At 40.7% G+C, this 25,219-nt stretch overlaps 1 protein-coding gene across 2 annotated transcripts; it reads right to left on the bottom strand.

Moving 5' to 3' along the window:
* Positions 1–240: 240 nt before the first annotated feature.
* LOC116420239 (adhesion G-protein coupled receptor G4-like) lies at positions 241–22,243 on the bottom strand. 2 transcript variants are annotated; one of them, XM_031944586.1, is made up of 10 exons: positions 22,031–22,243; positions 21,085–21,188; positions 19,428–19,549; positions 18,283–18,342; positions 11,969–12,237; positions 10,418–10,496; positions 6,746–7,026; positions 2,793–2,894; positions 1,853–2,026; positions 241–530 (listed from the first exon to the last, which is right to left on the bottom strand). In XM_031944586.1, exons 1-10 carry the CDS (start codon positions 22,098–22,100, stop codon positions 427–429), a joined length of 1,365 nt encoding a protein of 454 aa, XP_031800446.1. In that variant the 5' UTR covers positions 22,101–22,243; the 3' UTR covers positions 241–426. The 2 variants fall into 2 exon arrangements, with proteins under 2 accessions (XP_031800446.1, XP_031800447.1); XM_031944587.1 differs by lacking the exon at positions 18,283–18,342.
* Positions 22,244–25,219: the final 2,976 nt, after the last annotated feature.

Genomic DNA, 25,219 nt, shown 5'->3' with positions numbered 1-25,219 from the left:
TAGTTTCTGGATCATCCAGCAAGAATTCGATCACCAGGAGGGCAGGTGACAGACCCAGGATGGGAGAAGTTATAGGAAGAGATGAAATGGACACCCTCAAACTTGTGTTTCCCTTTTTCCAATCCTTACTACCAAAATGAAACCCCAAAATGTGAACAGGCCAACCACAGGAACCCCAAAGTTCATTCTGGCTCGAAGATACGATGATCCCAGGAAAATCAATGATGCAACTGATTTATGTATGCTCTTTAATGGGAAAATAACAATACTATTTCTATGGTGCCTTTAGGTTTACAAAATATTTCATGAACATCTCTTTTGATGTTACAATGCCCCTGAGAAAAAATGATATTATTACTCATTTTAGAGACAAAATCGACAACAAAGATGATGGTGGTCCCAGTGACTGGTCCAGGGTCATAACAGCTAGTAAATCCCGAGGCAGGATTCAAAGCCATGTGTTTCTGATGTCGAGTTATGTCGTCTTCTACCACAGTACTTTGGTGATGAAGCAGTTTTATCACAGCCATCTGCAGAGTGAATGAAAGGAGAAACCTTAAAAAATGGCTCTCTTGTCCTCCTCCTACTCCTCACTTCCCTTGTCCCCTCCCACACTCTTGGGTTGGATTTTTTTCAGTCTAACATCATCATGGTCTCATCTTGCCCAGACCCCATTATGACCACAAAGCACAGATTTAACTACTAGCTTTCCATGACTGTGGAAACAGCTTTTGTTTCACTAGCTTTCCCTCATAAGACTCCATCACCTTGACTGGTACTTGATTAGTTCAAAGGCACCAATAAACTGAGCTTAATAGCCTAGACTAGGAAACAGTACAGGATGTGTAAGATAGAAACACCTTAGAACACAGAAGGTCAGAATTTAGATCAGAGAGCATGAACCCATGTTCATGACACTGTTGATGAAAACATTTGTCCTTGGTGATCTCAAAGATCAACAGCTTTAAATCTATGATGGTAAGGATACCTAAAGGCTGGTGAGCTCAGATTAATTGTGGAAACTACTTGTGGTTCTCCAAATGATGGCATGTATACTTTATAACAGAAAAGCAACATCAGTGGCCAAGCCAGAACTCAAACCAATTACTTTGATTTCTAGTAGCGGTAACCCTTTCATTGGTCTACTTTTGCTCCCATGATGGGAAAAAACCATTTTGCAAACTAGAAAGGGTCACCCTATTATGAGGTATGTTGGCAATCCTCCTTCAGCCTCAGAGGTCAGCTAGCTTTCCTTATGAGGGAAAAAACCCTGTATCTATGACCTTATTAGGACATGCTAATCAGTGCCTCAGTGGTCAGCTAGCTTTCCTTAGAAGGAAAAAAATCCCTGTGTCTATGACCTCATTAGGACATGTATGTTAATCAGTGTCTCAGTGGTCAGCTAGCTTTCCTTATAAGGGGAAAAAACCCTGTGCCTGTGATCTTGTTAGGACACGTGTGTTAATCAGTTGAGCTCACTCACCCAGCCTGGTTTTCCTGGATGAAATTATGTCAAAGTTATATGCTTTATCTGTGCCTAAATTCATATGGCCCACCGTAAAATCTCCAGATTTCCTCATGGAAGGAATATCAGGGGCCATGGAGTCATAGGCTAATAGGATCATAGAGCTAATGATTCCAATCCAATTTCCTCAAATTTCCAAAGCCTAGATATCAGTGACATGTTTAGGGTCACACAGACTGGGATTTCAAGAGAGATTCTCTGACCCCAAATCCAATGCTGTCCACTGCCCAGTGGACATTGATTTGGGGGTGAAAACATCAGGGGGCCCTTCCATCCTTCCTTCCCCCCAAACCCCTAAGCCAAGCATCAGCATGGAATGCTTCTTACCACTTTGGACTTTTGTGAAGATATCATTCCTGTGTTGAGAGCCCCTGAAAGTGGACAGAGGCTGATTGCGTGGCATGGTTACCTCTTGGGACTGTATTACCAATAAATCCTCACAGTTCTCTTGTGTTTGGTGATGTTTGCCCTTACATTTTAGTCCAGATCTTCTGGGCCCACCTAAAATGATAGCAAATCAGTGCATGAATTAAAATGCTGGCATCATGACTCAGTGGCCTCCATGACTCATTTTGTGTGATGACATAAGAGATAGGATTATGATGTATGACATGGGAAAATCAATATAAAGGGCTGCCCAAGGCTTGCCTGGCAGTTTTTCTGAGCTGCCTCAATGTTCAGGAAAGGGCTTCTGGCTGGCCTCCTCCCCAAACCCAAGCCTTCCCAGAAATCAAACCCCCCAGAGGCCCAAAAGAAAAAATATATGTTGCCTGAGCCCCAGACAGCATCATTTTCTATGAAATCTGATGTTGATGCAACAGTACGTTTAGAGAATGACAGTATCATTGTGATCCAGATGATAGCTCCAGAGAATTCCACCATTTTCTCTAGCCTACCTGACCATAAAGGAATGTTTTCAGGTGTGCTGGTGAGTCATTTTGGCACTGAGGCCTTAAATTTCATTGTAGAAGTGATAGAAGAACCCAGTCCTCAAGAGCAGCAGACCGAGAAGCAACCAGAGAGCCCACCTCAGAAGCACATGCGTTCCAAATCTACCCCAAAGAAACGCTCCTATAGAACCAAGTGGCCAATGAAAACTTTCTTCCGTTTGCGTCGCCGTTGGGCCCAGACCAAGCCCAGTACCGAATGCCAAGAGTGTTCATGGGAAGAAGGTAAAGAGTCTGAACTTATGCCAAATAAGACTCTGAGAGAAATTATTTGCTAAGTTAAATAAACTTTGCCATGCTTTAACTGTCAGGTGTCTTACCAGATTTGTTATTCCGTTGCAGCCTTCTACAACACAAACAGTCTTGCCAATGTTTTCTCACATTCTTCTTCAATAGGCAGTGAAACACAAAGACAAAGAATCCTATATTGGGCAAAGGAAGCATTAATGGGTAGAATCTTGTACTTTCTGGGCTCGGCTCTGTTCTTTGAATAGTAGTATCAGAGCCATCCCATGCCTTTGTTGGTAGGTTTCCAAATGTGAGACTGGGGGGGCTGTTGGGATTCTATGTGTCAGGGCTTTGCCCACGAGTCCCTTTGTTTCCTTTCCCTTTTCTCATTGCCCACACCAGCCCGGTACAGTAATGAATTGGAAACAGAACAGGGGTGTCATCTATTCTAAATAGGTTTACTATAACACCATACAACTCATGGTATTCCACTTCCCTTTCTAGGAGCCCCAGATTGCTGACACCTATAAAATGAGGAGGAGGGGAGTCTAAGTGATTTCTATGGGAAGAGTTATGGTGACCCTTTCTAGAATCTGTGAATTTAGTGATACATGGCTATTCTAGACTGAGCTGAGTGCCGTCACTAACCATGGCTACTTGACACCAATTCTTCCTCAACTCCATACTCTATATACGATATGAAAGCTCTTCAGTGACCACTTTAGTCTTACCCCTCCCCTCCCACATCAAATCATTCCTTTCCCTAAAGGATTCCCACCTCAATGCAGAGCATCTAGTACAATCCTCATTTTCTCGGCACAGAAATTGAGCAACAGAAACCCAATATGTCTAAGATGAACCCAGGGGAACTTTATTACCTGTGGATTCTATAGCCCCGGAAGTCCCTTTTACCCACTCCAACTCTTTTATCTCTCTCATTCCCTTACCCTCCCCATCCCTCGGGCTTTTCTCTCAGGACCCTTCTCTGGGAATCGGCTTCCCCACTAATGGGGGGGGGGGGTGGCTGGGAAACAACAGGACTCATTCAGGTAAAGAGAAGTCCATCTCTCTAACATTCTGACTCCATGAAAGGGTTGAATTTTGTGATCTAAAAACGTGGCCAACTGCTACTCCCATCCCAAGTCCCATCTTCTTCTGCTTGTTTTTTTTTTTTTTAAGAGAATTCACCAAGTGAAGGACAGTGTTGGCTGTTCTTAGAATAGCATCAAGTCCAGATATGTCAGACCTAGATTTTGAACTCAGGTTTTTGTGTCTTGGAGACAGAAAGGAGAAGCTGGTAAAATGAGTTCAGAGAACGGTATTAGGACTTGAGAAAAAAGCAACCATTCCTCCTTTTCTCTCATTCCACCCTCCACATCTTTGTCTTTGTCTCTCATTCCCTTCCCACTCTGCCTTTCTCTTTGTCTCTTTCTCTCTCCACTTGTCCTTCTCCCTTGGTCTCTATTTTCTGTTTGTTCACTCTTATCTATTTTTGGACAGAATAGTCACTTCTGCCTGGACCTGTTTTCTCCTCCTAACCATATCCTACTTACCTCAAAAGAATGCCTGTGAAGATCAATTTAGATAATGGTATAAAATATGCTACAAAAATAACCATAAATTGCAATGCCTTGTAACTATTTACTATTTGCCTTTGTTATTTTGAATGTAATATTAGGCTTTGGACTTTTTCATATGGAAGTTCTTGAGTTTCTAAAGAGCCTGAGAAGCCACTCTACTAACATGGTTAATGGAGTAGGGTATACGGTAGGATCCCTTTGTCTAAGCCTCAGTTTCCTTGTCCATGAAGTAAAGTAATTATAGGAAGCTTTTCTATCTGAATGGGTTTTGATTTAACCCCCTTTGCTACTTTTCGTCTCTCGGAAGGACTGAACAAATCCTTATATATTGTCTGGGCCCCAAATGGCATCATTTTCTATAAAATCTGATGCTGAAGCAACAATACAACTAGAGAATGGCAGTGTCATTGTAATACAGATGATAGGTCCCAATAATTCAACCATTTTCTCTAGCCTACACATCCTGTTTTCTTAAAACAGACCTCTCCTGTCTTTTCTAACCCTGTTTGGATCCTTGATCTAGAAGGACTCTGTATTGGAGGGGTTTTATTTAGTTGGGTAGGAGAAGATATTTGCTAAATACTTTTTCTTATCTGGTTGCTTTTTTTCTCAAGTCCTAATATTAGTTCTCTCAAATCATTTTACTGGTTTCTCCTTCGTTCCCTCTCCATGACACAGAAGCCTGAATTCAAAATCCATCCAGGCCTGATATATCTGGACTTTGAGAGGGTTGCTGTTCCAAGGTCAGCTAGCATGGTCCTTCACCCAGTGCCTTCTCAGAAAAAAAAAGAAAGAACAGAAGAGGGGTTTGGAGTGGGGGTTATCAGTTGGCCACATTTTTAGATCATAAAGTTCAACCCCTGCACGAAGTCAGAATGTAAGGGTCAGAATTCTCTTTACCTGAATGACTTGAACGACTCCCTGTTGTTTCCCAGTCACTACCCCCATTAGTGGGGAAGCTGAGACCCAGAGAGGGGTACTGATCATTGATAGGCTCTATTTGGAATCATAAACTTCATCTGGCCTTCACAAAATGAGAATGTTCCCCAACCACCCCTTACAGGTGGAAGAACTGAGGCCAAGGAAGGAGGGGCAGTTCTTGTCAAGACTCCAAGAATCAAAATCTTAAGAGATGAAAATCAAACTAGCTTTAGAGTTACTCTCCTTCTCTACTCCTTTCCCCCTGACAGGGGGGAAACTGAGATCCACAAAAGGGGAGAGTGGTTGTCAAGGGTGGCTAGACTACTAAGTCAACAGCCTTCACAAAGAATCAGAACTCATCCCATCTCCAAGAGAAAGACTATAATACCCTTGCTCTTTCCCTACCCCTCTGCAGGTGAAAAAACTACGACCCAGAATGGGCAGCCAGACAGTGGCTATGCTTAAGAGTCATCTAGTTAATCTTCTTCACAGAATTAAAATATTATTAGAGTTGGAACTCTCACTAGCCTTAGAATGACTCAAAACCCTTGTTGTTTCCCCAGCCCCCTCCCCATCACAATGGGGACTGAAGTTCAGTGATAGAGACAGTGATGTCAAAGTGATGTTGAAAATCATCTAGAATGTTAGAACCAGAACTCTCACTAGACCTAGATGACTCAAACCATTGTTGTTTTCTCCTCCCGCCCCACTCCCTAACCTGCTTCAGATACACAGGCACACAAAAGGGTAGTAATTATATCAAAAGATTTCAGGTAGCCTTTAAAACTAGGTCCAAACTTTTTTTGCCTCCTTCTCAAGCTCCCAGGGGAATAATGGAAGGCAATTTGCTAAGTCTGCTGTCATCCTCACTGCCCTTGGTCTTAAACCATGCATCAGATTACAGTGACGGCAGCCTAATAAAATGAACTTCAAGAAATGCTAGAAAATCTATACTGTGGCTTGGACTCCGGTTGCTTTTCAGTCTTCTCCCCATTCCCTTGAATAATGAGGTGGTTCAAATCTCCAATATCTAACAGATGCCAAGTTGTCAGCCCAATAGATAATGAAAGACTTGGCGTACAATGGTGGCAGCTCCCTTGCCTTTGAGAACATCAGACCTCTACTAATGTCCTTCTCTGATGCTCCATCATGTCATGTTCTCCAAGGTTATTAGCTTTGGAGAACATGTAGACTCCAGTAAGCATCAGTTAATAAGCCTGGACAGGCAGTGAGCGTGTGCCCAAGGACCAGCCCATCTCTCTCAGCAGCCCAGCTGCACAGAGTAATGAATCTTTCAGGCACAGTGACTTGGCTCAAGACCTTTTCTAAGTGTCAGCAGTGAAATCGCAGGTCAGAACGGTCAAGAGAATTCATCCTGCGGCCAAATGGCATAGGACTTTGAAATATAACAGGCACGCGACTGTTCTTAAAGACAATGGGATTGAGCTTCAGGCCACTGATGCTAATTTATAATAATAATAACAGGTGTTGATAATCGGGTTTGCAAAGCGCTTTCCATGTATGGGTCAGCTCATATGGATTACCTTGTGCCACATTGAGAAAGGAAAAGAAATAAAAAAAATAGGTCCTCACAGGGCCCCAAGCAAAAAAGGCCAGGCTCCAGGTGAGACCAAACAGGAAGATGAGGCTCGCAACACTCTTGAGGTCATGCAGGACTATGCTTCTCAACACTCTGTGCTTCTGGGATTTCATGAAACTGACTTGATAAAGGACAGTGAAGAATATGGCTAGATTTATGAGAAATATGAGGCAAAAATAGGCCACAGTAGAGATGTAAAAGGTAAGATCATCTTCAATCCAGCAGCTGTAAAAGAAAAAAAGAAGAGAAAGGGGGGAAAATGTGTCAGAGAAAAATAGAACCGCACACTGTCAGAACTGAAAAGAATCTGTAAAACCCTCAGGTCCTGAATATGTCCCCTCCCCATTTTACAAAGCAGGAAAATGAGACCCAGAGATGGGCAAGTTAAGCTGTCTGAAGTCACATAGAGGTGGTATTCTATAATAGAACTTGTGTCTCTGGACTCCAGTCTAGGCCCACACCATGATGATGACATTTATTACCACAAAGGGGGCATGTATTAAGTACCTCACACTTATTTTTCAATGTATTTTTAATTTTTTTAATTTAATTTTAATCTTTTTGTAATTACACGTAAAGATTGTTTTCAACATCCATTTTGGTAAGATTTTGAGTTCCAATTTTTTTTTCTCCCTCCCTCCCTTCCATCCCCCAGATGGAGAAGCAATTTGATATAGGTTATCCATGTTCAATCGTGTTAAACGTATTTCCATGCCTCCTACTTATTGTAGGCTAGAATTGAATATAGGGCCTTTGAAGTCCAATCCCCAGTGTTGTTATAGGGGATGAAACCAAGGCTCTGAGAGGCTAAGTTGCTTGTACCAGGTCATACAGCATGGCCAAGCTGGACTTAGACCCAAGGAACTATGGGAACTCTTCTTTTGCTAGGAGCTCAGTGGTGGCAAGTCCCCATCTGAACAATAGAGTTGGCTCCTTTTGTGAAAGTTCCTACTCAGAGTTGGAAAGGTTTTCAGAGGCTGTCTAAACATAGCTGAACAGTCATTGTACTGCTTTTTCTTGAAGATTTACAGTGAGGGGAGACCCCCGCTACCTCCCAAGGAGGCAGCCCATTCTACTCTGGGACAGCCCTCAGTGCTAAGAAAAATGACCCTTACAAATCAGGCCTAAATTTGCTTCCTTACAGTTTTTCTACCAATTATTGCTTCCTTTTCTGCCCCCGGGGCCCAATAAAACAAGTCGGATCCCACTCCATTTTCTTGACTACGGTGAAACTGTCAACGATAATGAAAATACAATGGAAGGAGAACTGAGGAGGAACATGTTGTGTTTATGTGTATTTCGAGCCTCCTACTATAACCATGACAGGGACAAAGGGAAATACTGGGCCCTAAGGGGGTGATGGACGGTGTTTTTCTATTAAGAAGTGTGCAATGGTGCATGTGTAACATCTCCAATTACCTACCAGAGGCATTCATTAATCATCTCTCTGTTGTGGGACATGGGTACAAGACCAATTTAATATAATAACCAACTCTCTTGTAGCCTGCAGCCCCACAGAACGACGTCTGTATCTCACTTTAAAGTTTCTTGAGCATCGCCCTCACAACCTCAAACTAATGATGCCTGTTTTACGGCTGAAGAAACTGAGTCAGAAAGAGAAACTTAGACACTTGCTATATGTTTTCAAGTAAGAGCAATAATAATAATAGGTAATATTTCTGTAGCAGTTATTGTGTGCCAAGCACCGTGCTAAGTAAACAAGTTATAAATGATCTCATTTGATCCTTATAACAGCCCTAGCAGATAGGTGCTATTATTGTCATTCTCATTTTACAGATGAAGAAACTGAGGCAAACAGGCTTGTCCAGGGGCACATAGCTAATAAGTTTCTGAGGCTGAATTTGAATTTAGGCATGGTGTACTGTCTACTGCATTACCCAGCTGCCTCAAGGGTCTGAAAGAGAAGGATGAAGCTTGTTCTATCAGTCTCAGAGAACAGAACTAGCAACAGTGGAACTGGAGGCTGCATAGATGCAGACAGAAGTTTGACATGAGAAAAACTCTCTTAACAATTAAGAAGACGGTGTCCCAGAGTAGGATGACTTATTGCAGAGGTGAGGAGTCTGCAGGTATTTAGAGAAGATTCCTGATCTAGTAGGGAGTTATAGACTTATTAGTTTCTCTCCGTGGGGGGCAATCAGCTTCAGGAAAGTCAGGCTTGCCATATACCTGGTGGAGTCAAATGAACTCTGGACTTGGAATCAGAAAACATGGGTCTAACCAGGTTTCAGCTAGCTCATGAGCCTCTGTTTCCTCAGTTCCCCAGAAAACTAGATCTGCACTAGTAGAGGGAGACTAGTAGAGGGAGTTTTCACACTGGGAGTTCCTTATCTAGGCCAAAGGGAGCCAATGAGCCTGTATCATGGGATTTCTACTACATCGTCCTCTGGTGCTTCTCAAATCCTGAGTTCTCAATGGCAGAGCTCAAATCCAGAATTTGAAAAAGTGGGAGCCTATAGGACATGTCTGTCATTCGAGGTCCGGCCTAGCTGTGTATGAAGAAGCTTACCCCACGGGTGGCACCAGAGTTTGGAAAGCTAAGTTTGAGTCCCTCCTTTGGGTGACCATCCCAATGACTTTCCTGGACTAGGGTAATCCAAGAGTCAGAGCTTTGGAAGGGAGGCCAGGTTACAACAGAATTGACAAGTTGTGGTCCAGCATTTGCTTCCCTCTAGTGCCAGCCAATTTACTTCCTCCCAAAGTAACCCTTTCCACTTTAGCCAGATCTAATTGTTAGAAACTTTTTTTCTTTTCATCAAGCTGAAATATGGTGCCTCTGATAATTTCTGCCTATTATTCCATTTTCTGCCCTCTGGCATCAAGTAAAATGAGACTAAGCCTTCTCTCACAAGAGGGCACTTCAAATATACAATAACAATATTAATAACTAAGATTTACAAAATACTTTACATATATACATAAAAGATTAAAAAATCATAGCTATCAACCTAGAGGGACCTCAGAGGCCATCTTTTTCAGATAAGGAAACAGAGGTCTGAAAAATGTTTTCATTTTTTTCACAAATGTGAATCACAATTCACAATTTCACAAAATGTGACTGGTCCAGGGACATACTGATTTTAAGTATTTAAGATGAGGTCTTCCTGCCTCTGGGTCTAGCATTTTGCCCACTAATCTTCACTGCTTCTGCTCACCAACACCTTCTCGGATGCCCCCTGAGATTCCTTTTTGGGATAACCATCTGGAAATAGTTCCTTTAGCCCATCCTCATACATTATGATCTCAAGGTTCCTAAACCATCCCAGTCCACCTAAAATGTGGCTTCCGGGACTGAACATAGCACCTGAACTGTGGTCTGACTCTCGTATCCTCAGCACGATAACTCGGTAGGAAAGCATGGTGATGGGGGATGAGGAATGGAGGAGCAGTAGCAGTGGGGCACTTGTGTTTTGTCCCAGTGGAGAGAGTGCTTTCCTAATCAATAAAATCAGCCCTCCTTGCGCTACTAAAATCTGGAAGACTGGTCTGCCCCTTACTTTATCCAACAGAAAGTCCCATACATCCTTCCCCGTCACATATGTCTCCTGTCACCTCACACGATTTTCATTCATTCATTCAAGACACTTATACTTACAATGATGAAGATGACTTCAAAATGCCATATAAATCCTTCTTCACAATAGAGATGATTCCCACGATGGTTGCTGGAACCCCTAGTGGGAAAATGGGGCAGGGAGGGGTGAATAAAGAAAGACCATATCAGGCAGGAACACATACACAGAGCATACCTCAAGAAACCACCTGCCACGTTAAATGAGTCACAAACAAATGGGCAGCAGAAAACCAGAATGGTTTGGGTATTCTCCAAAGCTAAACATCCCAAGGAGGAGTTTTCCAATCTGCGAATGGAAACAGTGGGCCAACAGCTCAAACACAGAACCCACAGCTTATTACATACGGCAGTCATGCCAAAAAGCAACTTGGCAGTGGGTTGCACTGGCATGCAGATTTTCCTCGAGCATTTTTTCCTCCAAGGTAGGCCGCCCCAATTTTCTCCTTTGGCACGCTGCTTCCAGGCAGGTCCTTGTGCCTCCGGAGGCCTACTGTCACACTGCCTTGGAAAAGGGGGAAGAATCAAGTCACTAAGTGATCATTTGAGTGCTTTTCCAGCCTCAGTCTGCTTAGCTATAAAATAGGTATAATAATGCTGGCACTGAGAGATACCATAGCCTAGTGGGCAGAGAACTGAACTGGATTCAAATCTCACCTCTAATAGCCTGTGTGACATGGAGCCACTTTATCTCTAAGTTGCAGATGAGTTGCTGACCTACCTCAGAAACTACCATAGTTTTGACATGGGGAAATTCAGTGAAACCATAGAACAAATAAAAAATCTTCTAAGATTGTAAATTTGTAAAGTTTAACTTCTCTCAGTCTCAGTTTCCTCATTTGTAAAATGTTGTTGTAAAGTGTTGTTTTCTGAATCCCAAATAAATTATGGCTAATGTCCCTCCTAGCTCTAAAGTGAAGTGAAGAAGGCTCTTCCTGTGTTCAAATTTTGCCTCAGACACTTACTAGCTGTGTGACCCTGGGCAAGTCACTTAGCCCTGTTTGCTTCAGTTTCCTCATCTGTAAAATGAGCTGAAGAAGGCATTCCAGTATCTTTGCCAAGAAAACCCCAAATGGGGTCACCAGGAACCGAAATGCCTAATGAGATGCTTTTTTAAGCAGATAAATCCTAGCAAATAGTCTGAAGGCAAGATTCAAAGACTTATCTAGGAAGCTAGTAAGCAGTAGCATAGCTGTGTTGTCATGATATGCAAGTGAATCAGATTGGAGTGGGAGGGGACTGGGCAAAGTCAGGAAACACCAAGATATCTGGGGAAATTTGGGATCAAAATTTAAATTCCCTTGAGCAGAACACTCGCAGGTAAGGGTATAATACCCTATGAGGACACAGGAAAGAGAAGAGGAAACGAGAGGAGGCAAAACAATATGAGAGGAAGCAAGAGGAGAGAGTTATGTTGGGTAACTGGCCATGCCAGTTGGGCCCCCCGTAGGGTAGCTCCTACTCCTACATTGTAGTGTAGTGAAGCACACTACAAATGGGACTTATCAAAGAATTGGGAGGACAACAAAATGGAGGAATGGCTTGAGACTCAAACCCAGTAGCATCAGTACTTACCCCAGCCAATCAAGCAAAATTTAAATACATAATTTTTCACATTAATGTTGAAGACTTTGACCACAAGAAAGTACAGGTGGATAGCTTCCAGACCCATCCAAGTGAAGGATGAGAGCAGAAAATAATGAAGTAGCATAGCCATGGCGATACAGAGGCCAGAGTTGTCAAAGGTTGCAGACCAGGTACAGGTTAGAAATGACAGATTCAACATCAGCAATACAACACACAGATTGATTAGGATTTTGGATGAATTATCTTGACGAAGTTGGCTAAGAGAAAAAAAAAACATAAGTAGAATTTAATTGGAGTCTCTGCAAATTTGTTTTGGCTTGTTTTTTTTTAAAACATACTATTGATGGTTTTTGTTTTAAAATCATTTATTTCCAGCTATATTGCTCCCCTAAATCAGCAAGCCTTACTCTGTAATGTAAGTTCTTAACTTCTGGGGTGTCCTAGACCTCTTAGGCAATCAGTTTGGTGAAGTCTATGGACCTCTTCTGAGAACTAGGTTTTTAAATGCATAAAATATATAGTATTACAAAAGAAACCAATCACATTAAATTCAGTTATCAAAGCATTTTAAACCAATTCATACTCCCCAGGTCAAGAGCCCTGAATATCTAACAAGGACCCCAAAAATCAGTTAAGAAAATCAGGAGATATATTGGTTGTATCTGATCGTGTCTATCAGAATTCGACACTCACGGTTCCCCATTTCTCCAAGGGAAAAAGGAAGCTACATTTCCCATCTTTTCTATAAGGCTAAGACTGATCATTAGAATTACAAAGTATTCATCCCTGTACAATTTTAAATGGTTTTCATCTGGCAGTCATCCTTTTTTAATGCAAACGTGTTTTCATCTGCATGGGGGAACTTTTGGTATAGAAATTCCCTCCAGTGATGGAGGGCCGCAACTGGTCTATAATTTACGATCTTACATAATTGCCAAGGACACAGAGAAGCTAAACAAGCAGTTCCACAAAGGTAAGACTTGATCCCAGGCCTTCCTGACTCTTAACCACATCTCCATGCTACCTCTCTTCTTCGACATAATATCTAGACAACACACGTACATAAATATATATGGATATAATGTATACATACATGTTTAAATGTATGCATGTATATGTACACACACATTTTTGTTAGTCATTTCCATTTGTGTTTGACTTTTCATGCTCCCATATGGGGTTTTCTGGCCTCTTTTCAAGCTTATTTTATAGATGAGGAAATTGAAGTGAATAGGGGAAAGTGAATTCTCCAGGGTCACACAGTTAGTAAGTGTCTGAAATCAGATTTGAACTCAGGAAGAGGAGTCTTTCTGACACCAAACCCAGCACTCTACTATTGTACCAACTAGTTGATATACATCTACATTCACATATGTACGATATCTGTATGTATACATACATGCAAGGTAGCAAGTTGTCTTGGGATTAGGGTTTTGAGGCAGACCTCAAAACTCAACAGTTGTGTGATTTCTGGACACGCCATCCTTCCCCTTTGAGCTTGATCTTCTGCAAAATGGGACCGACCATATTTGTCTTTCATGCCTCGCAGGGCTATTGCCCTGTGAGACGAGAAGGCATTCTGGAAGTGGCAAAACACTCCACAAAAAGTGAACTATGACTAGGATTTTACAGGATAGATTGGAGTGGAAATTTATTAAGCACTTTGTAAGTGGAATCACAGTTGGTTGTTCATTGCATTGATCTTTCATAGTTCCTTTCTTTCACAGTTTTGTAATCATTGTATAGATCATTTTCCTGGTTCTTATTGCACTTGGTATTAGTTCATAGTCTTCTTAGTGTTCTCTGAATCTGACACATTTATTATTTATGGTACAAAAATATTCCATTACATTAATAAACCATAATTTAATCAGCCATTTTCCTATTGATGGGCACCCCCACCCACCCATCTACATATTGAATTTCCAGGTTTTTTCCTGCTATTAAAAGTTATTACAAATGTTTTTGTATATATAAATACATTTCCTCTTTTTTCAGTATTTAGACTTAAATATTGTGTTTTCACAGTATAGTGACTCTGGAATTGTTTTCCAGAATGGTTGATCAGTCCACCACTAGTGTATTAATGTGCCCATTTTCCCAAAACTCCTACAACATTTGTCATTTTCATTTAGGTCATCTTTGCCAATCTGATGGGTATAAGATGGAACCTTAGAATTGAGAAATTAATTTGCATTTCTCCTAGTATTAGTAATTTGAAACCTTTTTTTTCCATATGGTAGCTGATAGCTTGAATTTTTTTTTTGAGAATTGTCAGTCTCTGTCCTTCAATGGTTTATCTATTGTGGAATAAACCCTGTTCTTATATTTGAATCAGTGCCTCCTACATCGACATATTTGACTTTTATCATGTTAGACCCTGACTGATAGACCATAGCATCCCTCACCCCGGAAAAATTGACATTGAAAACTGGGTTTTAAAAAGCCCTAAACTTAAGATGACCCAGAAATCCCACTCCCCTTCGCATACCAAAAAGACTCCTGTCTCCCCATTTCTCTCAGAACCCTCTTTTGCAAACAAACAGCAAAGGAAACCTCATGCAAGATTCCTGTCTCCCTGCTCTTGTCTTTGAAGTGTTATCTTAAAGATAACAACAGCTGCAAAGATGTTGGACAAGGAAATAGGCTGACCACTTGTCTGGTTTCTGTCAACCCTACTTACACGGAAGCCTAGAAAAGGGCCTGTGCTCTCTTTGTTTGATGTCACACGCTTTGGATGGAACTCCCGTGTGGTCAGTTGACTTTCAATAAATTCTCCATTAAATGAAATGGTCTCTACTCACCTCTGTATCATGGAATAATATTTATTGGAGGCCCCAGTGAGATGAAGAGAGAGAGATTAGAGACTGCAGGCCTGGGAGGGAAGTCTTGAAACAGCTTATCCTATCTGCCCCTAGGGGAACTGGCCCCCAAGCCGGTTCAGGACCCCGGAGGATGGGCGGGTGGGGACTAGGTCTGTCCACATTGAAGACAGCCTAACAGCTGACAGACCCCCTATTGGGCCTAAGTGGAGAATCTGGTCTGAAACCTTTGTAGGGTAAGTTTCTCTGGTATGGTTGCTAGCATTTGGGTCCCCAGAAATGTTGAGCTGGACACAGCCATACCATATCTGGGCGGTTGTTGTCAGGGCACTAATCAACACCTTTGGTGCCATTTGGCTCATGAGGTTTGGGTATTTTCTTGTATAAAAAGCAAGACAATGCATCTGGGTACTCCCTGTGAAGGCAGGGAGCATGTCTGGTCTGGTCCCTCCAGTTTTAAGCTGGAGCCTGGGAGCCTGGTTTCTCTCTAGAAGGCTCAGTCTGGGCATCTCTGTCTCTAGGAGGCAGAGATTGTCAAACTGATATCTCCCCTCACGGCACTCCTGAGATATTGGGAGCTTGCCCCTAGTTGTATTTGCTGATATACAGTGAAGTTGTTGGTCTGAAAAAAATCTGTTGCCTTTGTGTAGTCTGTGTTTGTGCCATGTCTGTCTTTGTTATGTGTCACTTTGAGGAGCTCTGTTACACCATAATTAGCCTAAACCCCTCCTTCAGCTCTGGCCAAGCTGGGGGCTGCAGAGATAACATTAGCTAATTAAAATTAAAATAACATCTTAGCAGATTCTAAAAGTTTTAAGAACAATGACTGAAGAGTTTGGTAATTGGTTGTTTCAAGATTGCAAAGATGCTTAGAATAAAACAAATGCTCTATGAGTGTTAACTTCTTTATTAGATTTAATTGTGATCCATTTGTACTAACTTTGGGAAAAACAGAAGTGGGGAGACAGGAGTTGTTTTGGTATGCGAAGGGGGCTGGGATTTCTGGGGCATCTTAAGTTTAGGAGTTATTTTAAACCCAGTTTTTCAGCAGTGTGGGGGGGAGAGAGGGGGTTGCAGACTATAGCCTATCATCCAGGGTCTAACAATCAGAGCCATTTGTTGCAAATCTTGTCCTATTTCCTTCTAATTTTAACTACATTGATTTTTGTTTGTATAAAAAGTTTTCAAATTTATATAATCAGGCTTTTCTCTTCTGTGATTCTTTCTGTCCCTTGTTTGGACAATGACTATTACTTTATCCATAATTATGAAATGTGTCTTCTTCCCTGCTCCTTTCATTTGTCTATGACCTTTCACATCTAGATCATACATCCATTTGGAATTTATCATGGCATGTGGTATAATATACTTGAAAGAAATTTCCATTAGACTGCTTTCCAGTGCTCCCGACTGTTTTTGTTGATTAGTGAGTTCTAATCTCAATACCGAGACCCTTGTGTTAATCAAACACTGTGGTAGCACCATGTCTGTTTGTTTCTGGAGCGTGTCTACCTAATCTATCCCACTGACTGAATTTTTTATTTTTTAATTAGTTCCAAATAGTTTTTGATGGTTATTACCATATAGTGTAGTTAGGGATCTGATACTGCTAGGTGGCCTTTTCTTATCTTCCCACACACACATTATTTCCCTTAAGATCCTTGACCTTTTGTTCCTCCAAGTGAATTGTGTTATTTTATTTTCTTGTTCTCTAAAGTAACCCTTTGATAAACCCTTTGTAGTGGTGTAGTGTAGCTCCTAGTAAGATAACCCTAAGGCTGTCTGGTCTTAACCCTAAGGCCTTGGGAGTGCTGTAGTTCCACAAGCAATGCTAGCTGTCAGATAAAAATCTATAGGTCAGTAATAACAAAGTTTCTGAAGCTAAGCCATAGAATTTAAATAATGAGGTGCAATTCCACCTCTAAGCCATAGAACTCAACAATGGGGTGCAATTCCACCTCTAAGCCATAGAATTCAATCCCAAGACTGCTCTTTAATTCCATAAAATTAGCATATCAGTGACATGAAGCACCTGATCTCCTATCTTTTTCCTATAAATTTATCTTCTTGCTCCTGGTTCTTTGCTAAATTCTTTGGGGACTTAGCCCACTTCAATCGGCATTATAAATATCATAAACTTTGGGTTCCAGCCTGCAAATTCTTTTGAGATACCTCAGGATCCTGGTCTGGAACCCCAACCTCTTTAGGGTCTCCTTTGAATCTCAATAATAGTTTAATGTATATAATATTAAATAAGTAAATAAATTTGAGCAAGATAAGTAATTTTTATTACTTTGGCATGGCCCATACAAGAGGAATCAATATCTTGTCATGATTTAAATTTGTCTATTTCTAGAAAAAAAATGGTTGGTAGTTAGACAGACCTGATTAAAAGGGATACTCTGCTTATCCCTTTCAAGCAGGTCTGTCTCTACTGATGCCTTATTTCAAACCAAGACTACCACAGCCTTTTCAAATTCATGGAACACAAAAAAAATTCTGCTCTGGAGAGGGGGTAGCCAAGATGACAGAACAAAGCCAAGGGCTCATCTGACCTCTCTCAAATTCCTCTCCAAAAACCTTTAAAATAATGCTGTGAACTGAATTCTGGAGCGGCAAAAGCCTCAAAAGGATGGAGTCCAATAATATTCCTGCCCAAGAAAACTTAGACGTTCTCGGCAAGACAGGTCTGTCCCGTCAGAGGGGAAAATGTAACATGGTGCATATACATTCACAAGGCCCTTCCTCCCCCATAGCCCGTAGACCAGCAGCAGGTGAGAACCACGTCTGACTTCAGACTTTTGGAGCCCTGGGGATAAGAGAGCTGGACAACTGGTCAAAAGATTACAGGGGACCCTTAATTGGTTAGACCTGGAATCAAGAAGACCTGAGTTCAAATGTGGCTTTAGACATTTACTAGTTATGTGAGCTTGGACAAGTCACTTAACTATTTCCTCAGTTTCCCTATCTGTAAACTAAGGATAATAATAGCATCTCTCAGGGCAGTTATAAGATGAGGTAATATTGTAAAGTACTTTGCAAACATTCAAATGCTAGACAGATATATATATATATATATATATAAATGCTATATATATAATATACAAATATTGTATAAATGCTAGCTAGCTATTTTGACTACTAGGGTCTCTGATCTACTGAGGCCTGCCACCACTTCTATCCCTACCTAAAGCTGTCTCTGAACCCATGCCAAATGTTTAGATTAAAATCCGAAAGCAAACTCCTTGCAAGTTTCTCTGATAAAGATTTCATTCCAAAAAATATGCATACATTTACACACATGTTACAGATATGGAACTGATTCACATTTACAAGAACAAGAGCTATTCTTTAAAAGATAAAGGATATAAAAATCGGAATAAAAAAAGAAATCCAAGTTATTAACAACCACATAACGAATGTTCCAAATCACTAATAATAAATAGAGAAATGCAAATTAAGGAAATTCTGAGGCATTACCTCATATCCATCAGTCTGGAAAAGGTGACAAAAAAGGAAAAATGACAAATGTCGGAGAGGCTGCAAGAAAACAGGCACACTAATTACTCTCCATCCATTCTAAAAAATATTTGGAACTAGGTCCAAAAAGTTACTAAATGGTGCATACTCTTTGACTCAATGATATCACTGCAAATCCCAAATCCCCAAGAGATCAAAGAAAGAAGAATGGGAACCAAATGTATAAAAAAATATCCATGGCAGCTCTTTTTGTAGCAGCAAAGAAGTAGAAATTAAGGAGGTATCTATCAATTGGGGGAATGATTGGACAAATTATGAATTTAATGAAATACAATTGTGCAATAAAAAAAATGACAAAACTTACCTTTTTCGAGAAACCTGGGAACCCTTGAATAAAATGATGCAGAGTGAAATGAGCAGAACCAGAACAATGTATACAATAACTTTATAAAGATAAACAACTTTGAAGGACTTAAGAACTCTGATCGGTACAATAACTCACTTCAGATTCCAAAGGACTAATGTCAAAGCATGCTACCTACACATCTCCTGACAGACAGGTAAGTGACTCAGGGTATAGAATGAGACATATAATTTTTATTCAAGGCCAATTTGTTCTGCTTGAAAATGCATATTTATTACTAAGGTTTTATAGTTTTTTTGTTTCTAATAGGGGGAGGGAGGTAGGAGGAAGAAATAAATGTTTTTCGATTTTAAAAAAATGTTTTTTTTTAAAGAGGTACTTTCCACCCCTCAAAACAAACAAAATCACCAGTTACATTCCATATTACCCAAATTTTGGATGCTTCTCAGGGTATAGGTGCAATTTAAGTTTTACCCAGAAAAGAGAGTTTAGCCCTATAGAAACGTGCCAAATATTTTTTTTGGCTATTTTACCCATTTATCTTCTGTCCCCTGATTTCTTAATGGTCTGATTATATTTAAGTCGAAAAATCATTGCCAATAAACGGAATCCTAATTGGGCTAACCTTTTAAAACCTGCCCACTTCATTTTTCATTTGGTCAGACCTCTTCCTTTATTCTCTGCCCTTGAAATAGATATACTAAGTAGGAAAATAACCATCAGAGTTAGTTATACATGCACATATACACAGGCACACAGAGAAAAGATTGCATGTACTTACTGAAAAACTAGGTGAGTCACTATTGTAATTCCCACAAAAAGAGAAGAGATTCCACATCCAGAATATGCTACGATCATTAAGATGTGTTCGTGAACCTTATCCACCACAGACCTAGACAAATCCTAAGGAACAGAATACATACATATTAGAGATTCAACTTGGGAGACCTGGGGCAAAATGTTGCAGGCATTCAAAAATGGAAGGCTCCTGGGGTCTGCCATTAATCGCTTCTGCCATCATCTTTCATGAATTTTTTAAGCTTTGGACTTGAAAACTCAATTCTTTTCCTTAATTCCCCTCAGTGGTCCCCTAGCCAACAAATTAGGTTCAAGGATCCACCTTTCTGTTCTGCAAAGAATCTCTGGTTACAGAGTATGTGTATATGTGGATGGACAGATGGATTGTGTGTATGTACGCATCTATCTATCTATCTATATATATATAACATTTGTATACATCCCCCCTACAGGGCCCCCCAAATATATCATAGTAATATAGAATAGTTGCAGAAGTCACCTCTGTCTAGTAAGTTGAGAAGGGATGAGGAGATGGTAGTTATGTCATGGAAGCAGGAAGTGACAAAACTTGAGTTGTCTGCCTTTGGTCCAGTGCCCATTATCCTGTACCACTATGCCTCTCTAATATGCATGTGAAGGAGATATTACTTCCAGGTAAGCTCAGTGGAATCACAGAATGTTGGAGCTAGAATAGACCTTAGAGATTATCTAGTCTGACTTCTATATGTTCAGAGGTGAATATTTAAAAGCTCTCACAAAAGACATAACATTTGATGTGGCCCTTAAGAATAGGCAGAATGGGGTAGCCAGACAGCACAGTGGATAGAGCACTAGGCCTGGAGTCAGGAGAACCTGAATTCAAATCTGGCCTCAAAGCTAGCTGTGTGATCCTGGGCAAGTCACAACTCAATTGCCTCTCAAAAAAAGGGAAAAAAAAAGAATGGATAGAATAGCTTTTGGTTGAGATGGGGGGCAATTTCAGGTATAAGGTGGTAGAGAAAAGGGTGTTATTTCTGGTTCAAGGTCTTAACATGCATGAAGATGCGGTGATAGGAAAGTACGGAACAGATTCAGAGAACAGAAAATGGTCAATTTTGGCTAGAGTGAGAGTGGAGCATGTAAATGGAAGAAGAAAATTGTAAACCTGAAGAGGTAGGCTGAACCAAATCGTGAACGCCAACCTTAGGAGTCTGCATTTTGTTTTGTCACTGGAGGGCCATTGGAGGGCTTGGGGCAGAAGTACAATGTGGTGAGACACTAATGTGGCAGTGGTGGCTAGAAAATATTTTGAATGGCCTGGGTGGGAAGTAATAGGAGACTTTTTCATGAAAGTAGAGCCAGTTGGTTATGCCTCCATAACCACAGCCTAGTAGATGAAAGCTAGATTTATCTTGGGGCACTTCAGCCCTGGGATAGTAAATTTCCTTTAAGAAATCTCATGCTTGTCATTCCGCGTACATCTCTGAGTATTTCTTTCCACGGCTTTAGGTCTGATGTACCCGAGGGCCTTAGAGACCCCAAAGCAACAGCTTTCACTTATATAAAACTTTCTTCTGTGACTCAGCTTACATGCAAATGTTGTTTGCAATTTAATGACATTTGCCTCAATTCTCTCTGGGAAAGATTCATGGCCAACTTACCATTAAGACTCCAAAGTGAGTAAGACGATTACACTGACAGCTTGTATAATTGACATCGGTTTTGTTTACTTCACAGCCTGATGAATTCCATCCACCTGGTCCATCTGCAGGACACAGAAGGGAATTTCAAAGCAATTTCATTTTTCCCAGAAATGTTTAGCTTTGAATTGGGCAAACACCATGTGAACGTGTGTTAATGATTGGTATTGTCTGGTAGGATGGTGAAACAGTAGCATAACTTAAAACTAAAATCCAATTAAGTCGAAATATGTGGGGATTTAATATATGGCATAACTTCTGTGGATTATACTTTTCTTGAATTGGTATTAGGCCTCTTTAGCTAGGATGAATTAGAATTAGCAACAGCTACCCCATGACCACAAACAAGGGAGAGAAGGAAAGTGGGCCTAAATACAACAGGTAAGAAGGGAATGAGAAATTCTTGGAGGTTAACAGCTATGATATTAGAGCTGGACATTTGAACCACCCTCGGAGGCAGTGGAATGGCCCTCTGAAATATCAGGGGTTGTGGGAAACCTGGCAATGCAAATGCCCATTGACCCCTGCTGAGGTAATAAGAACCCAAATCATGTTCAAAATCAAATTACCCACTTCAGATATAAGGAACTCGAGCATATATGGAGCAGAACCTCAGAAAACAGCTCTAGACCCAACAATTTGCCCGAGAACATGCCCTTTCGGGACAATTCCACAGTCTCTACAAGCTCTATAAGCAAAGTGACTTATCAGAAGATGGAGTAATCATTTCCCGTACTTATATATAGTCATTCTCGGAATTGTCGGATAGTTATCACGTTACACTTTTATCTCTTCACAGATTGTGGGAGAACCCCCCCCCCCCAATAAATACAGGAACCCGTACTAGATGCAATTCATATAATACCAATCGCTTGCCCCTCCCCCCAAGAGCTATTAGTATTCTCACCTGCTGAATTGATTGAAAGAAGAGTAAAAACAAGGGTGAGAAACATTCTTCCTATTTTTCTTCCTTCCATCTCTGGCGGATGGCTATCCAAGGCTGGCGGCCTCAAGTCACTCTGTGCAGTTAAGGGTTTTCAGAGAAGTCACGGGGTCCGAGGATCGGCGCTTCAGACCTGAAAGGAACCCCGGAAGTCAGGCAGGTCCTCGATCAGCTGACGAGTCCGGGATCTGAGGGGGTCACGAGAACCTTATTGAGAGGTCACAGGTTTTTTTAATCCCTGATTGGCTAGAGGAAGCATGTGATATTTCTCAACCAATTAGAGAGCAGGATAGCGTTTGTCAAAGTAAAAGCTTCTGTACCATCACTGAATGTATGCAGCCATGTGCTTAGGCCTTTTCGGAATTACTGTGGCTTTCTGGCTTCAAAATCAGTCGATTAGTTAAAAAGCCTTTCATGTTACCGTCATGGAACTCTGGCCATATATATTGTTTCGTCTCTGCCGAGTAATATGGGGCAGCAGAGAGAATATAGGACATGCGGTCAGAAAGATCTGGGTTCAAATTCCGCCTCAGACACTTCATTTAAACCTCTCTGACCTCTATTTCCTCATCTGTAAAATGAGGACAATAATAATGCCTATCTCATAGGGTTGTTACCAAGATCAAACATCAAATCTCTTAATTTGAAAAACCTTAAAAGTAGCATATTGATGTCAGCTATAGTGATGATGATAGTTATTATTATCATTATTCATATAAAGACCCAACAGAATGAAAATCCCAGACAATCCAAACGTTTCACAAGATCTGTAGAACATTAGAACTAGAGAGGGCCAAAAAAAAAAGATTTGGTTCAATGAGTCCCATTTTGCAGATGAGGAAACTGAGGCCCTACAATTGGAAGTTACTGGTCCAAAGTCAAACTAAAACTAAAGAAATTAAACTTCTCTTACTAAAAATTTTCTACTAAAAAAGTACAACTTCTGTGATCCAGGCCAGGAGTGCTGACTCCCTGGCCAGGGTTTTTCTTTTTTTGTTTGTTTTGTCTTGGCAAAGCGATTGGGGTTAAGTGACTTGCCCAGGATCACAAAGCTATTAAGTATCAAGAGTCTGAGGTCACATTTGAATTCAGGTCCTCCTGACTCCACATACAGTGCTCTAACCATCGCACCTTCTAGCTGCCCCAAAGCTAGAATTTTTCACACTAAACTGCAATGCCTTTTCTACTCAACATCAGAGATTATTAAATAATTTGTTTCCTGTTTTTTAAACAAATTTGCTTTATTATTGTTTTTAATAAATTGTGACTTAATGATATTTTACTCACCTTAATCTCAAGATGATTTTGCATTCTCTGAGTATACACAAATAGAAGGCTGGAGAAGGTAGCCCCAAAGTATGCTGGGTGTCAGAAAAAAGTTCTCTCCATATGGATGAGCCACAGGTGGAAAACAAAAGAGTTGTCCCAGTTGTATTTCACTCTTCCCCATAGCATTATTCCTAAAGATCAAGCCGCCAAAAGATCCAAGAAATCAATTTCTCCTAAGCAAAGTTAGAGGATCTAAATCACTGGCGGCCATATTCCCCATTCTTCTCAAAGTCCCAGACTACTTACTGGATATGAGCCCGCTTCTGGAGGAAATAGAACCTGGCATTAATGAAGTCTCTTCTTGTAGCATCTGGGCAAAAAGACCAATGTCTTTCTAGTTTTAGGAATAAACAAGATCAGAAGATCTGCTAGATACCCTTGAAAATATTTTAGGAGGTGTTTGGGGGCAGACCACACTGTCCCAAACCTATGCTGGTGGAATTATAGTCTCAGGATACCGTAGCTCAGACCTCACCTCAAAGGGCCAAATTACAGCCAGAACTGAAGATGAATCTCATTTGTTCTAGGCTGCTTGGTCTACCTCCATATCAGGCCATAATGGACATTCAGAATAATTATATAGAAACATTAATAACAATAACATCAACAGCTACTATTTATATTGCACTAAGTTTTACAAAGCCTTTTACAAATATTATCTCATTTGATCTTTACAACAACTCTGGGAGGTAGGTGTTGTTTTTATTCCCATTTTGCAGCTGAGGAAAATGAGGCTGACATAAGTGAACTGAGCAATTCCAGGCAAGTCAGCTAAATAAATGTCTAAGACAAAATTTTAACTGAGATTTACCTGACTCCAGTTCTGCCCTCTATCCACTATGTTTCTTAGCTACCACAGAATCATTTACTTAAGAAACTAAAGGCCTTTGTTAAAGCAAAAATCTATAAAGTCATTATCAGTCACTAAAAACATTTTTTTATGAGAATACAAGTCATTCCCCAATTGTCTGTACATATAAAAAGATACGAACAGACAATTTTCAGATGAATAAATTAAAGCCAAGTATAGACGTATGAAAAACAATGCTCCTAAACACTCTTGATTAGAGAAATGCAAATTAAAACAACACTGAGGTACTACTTCACTCCTCTCAGATTGGTTAAGATGACAGGAAAAGATAGTGAAAAATGTTGGCAGGGAGATGGAAAAACTGGCACACTTGCACTTTGTTGATGGAGTTGTGAAATGATCTAGCCATTCTGGAGAGCAATTTAGAACTCTGCCCAAAGGGCCATCAGACTCTGCATCCCCTTTGACCCAGCAGTGTCTCTATTGGGCCTGCATCCCAAAGGATGAAAAGGAACCCACGTGTGCAAAAATGTTTGTAGCAGCTCTTTTTTTGATGGTAAAGAATTGGAAAATGAATAGATGTCCATCAATTGGGGAGGGGCTGAATAAGTTATAGTATTAAGAAAACACACAACAATTTTAGGGTTAGAAGGGACCTGGTCCCTGGTCACTTGGTCCAACCCATATCTAAGTAAGAAATCCTCTTTATTGCTTTAATCTCTGCTTGAATACCTCCAGGGATGGGGAAATCACTATCTGCAAAAGACAGCCTCTCCTGCTTGGGATTAGCTCAAATTGTTAGGATATTTCCCCCTTATATGAACTGAGATCTGCCTTGGATCTTTAAAGTTAGGGAGAATAGAAAATAATTAATTTTTTTCACTGAATCAGAATTACAGTAAAAGATGACAATAAAATCACAGAATTGCAGAGTTGGAAAGGATTCCAGCACCATCTTGACCAAATATATTCATGCAAAAGGATGTCCTCTAAGGGCAGCTAGGTGGCACAGT

Source organism: Sarcophilus harrisii, chromosome X (genome assembly GCF_902635505.1).
Source record: "Sarcophilus harrisii chromosome X, mSarHar1.11, whole genome shotgun sequence".
NCBI lineage: Eukaryota > Metazoa > Chordata > Mammalia > Dasyuromorphia > Dasyuridae > Sarcophilus > Sarcophilus harrisii.
This window is presented reverse-complemented; position numbering and strand designations above follow the sequence as displayed.

Coding starts and splice junctions, on each gene's coding strand:
- LOC116420239 (XM_031944586.1), bottom strand. CDS start 22,100: ATGGAAGGAAGAAAAATAGGAAGAATGTTTCTCACCCTTGTTTTTACT. Junction 21,189..22,030: donor TCTTTCAATCAATTCAGCAG/GTGAGAATACTA, acceptor TGTGTCCTGCAG/ATGGACCAGGTGGATGGAAT. Junction 10,497..11,968: donor ATTTTGCTTGATTGGCTGGG/GTAAGTACTGAT, acceptor TTTTCCCACTAG/GGGTTCCAGCAACCATCGTG.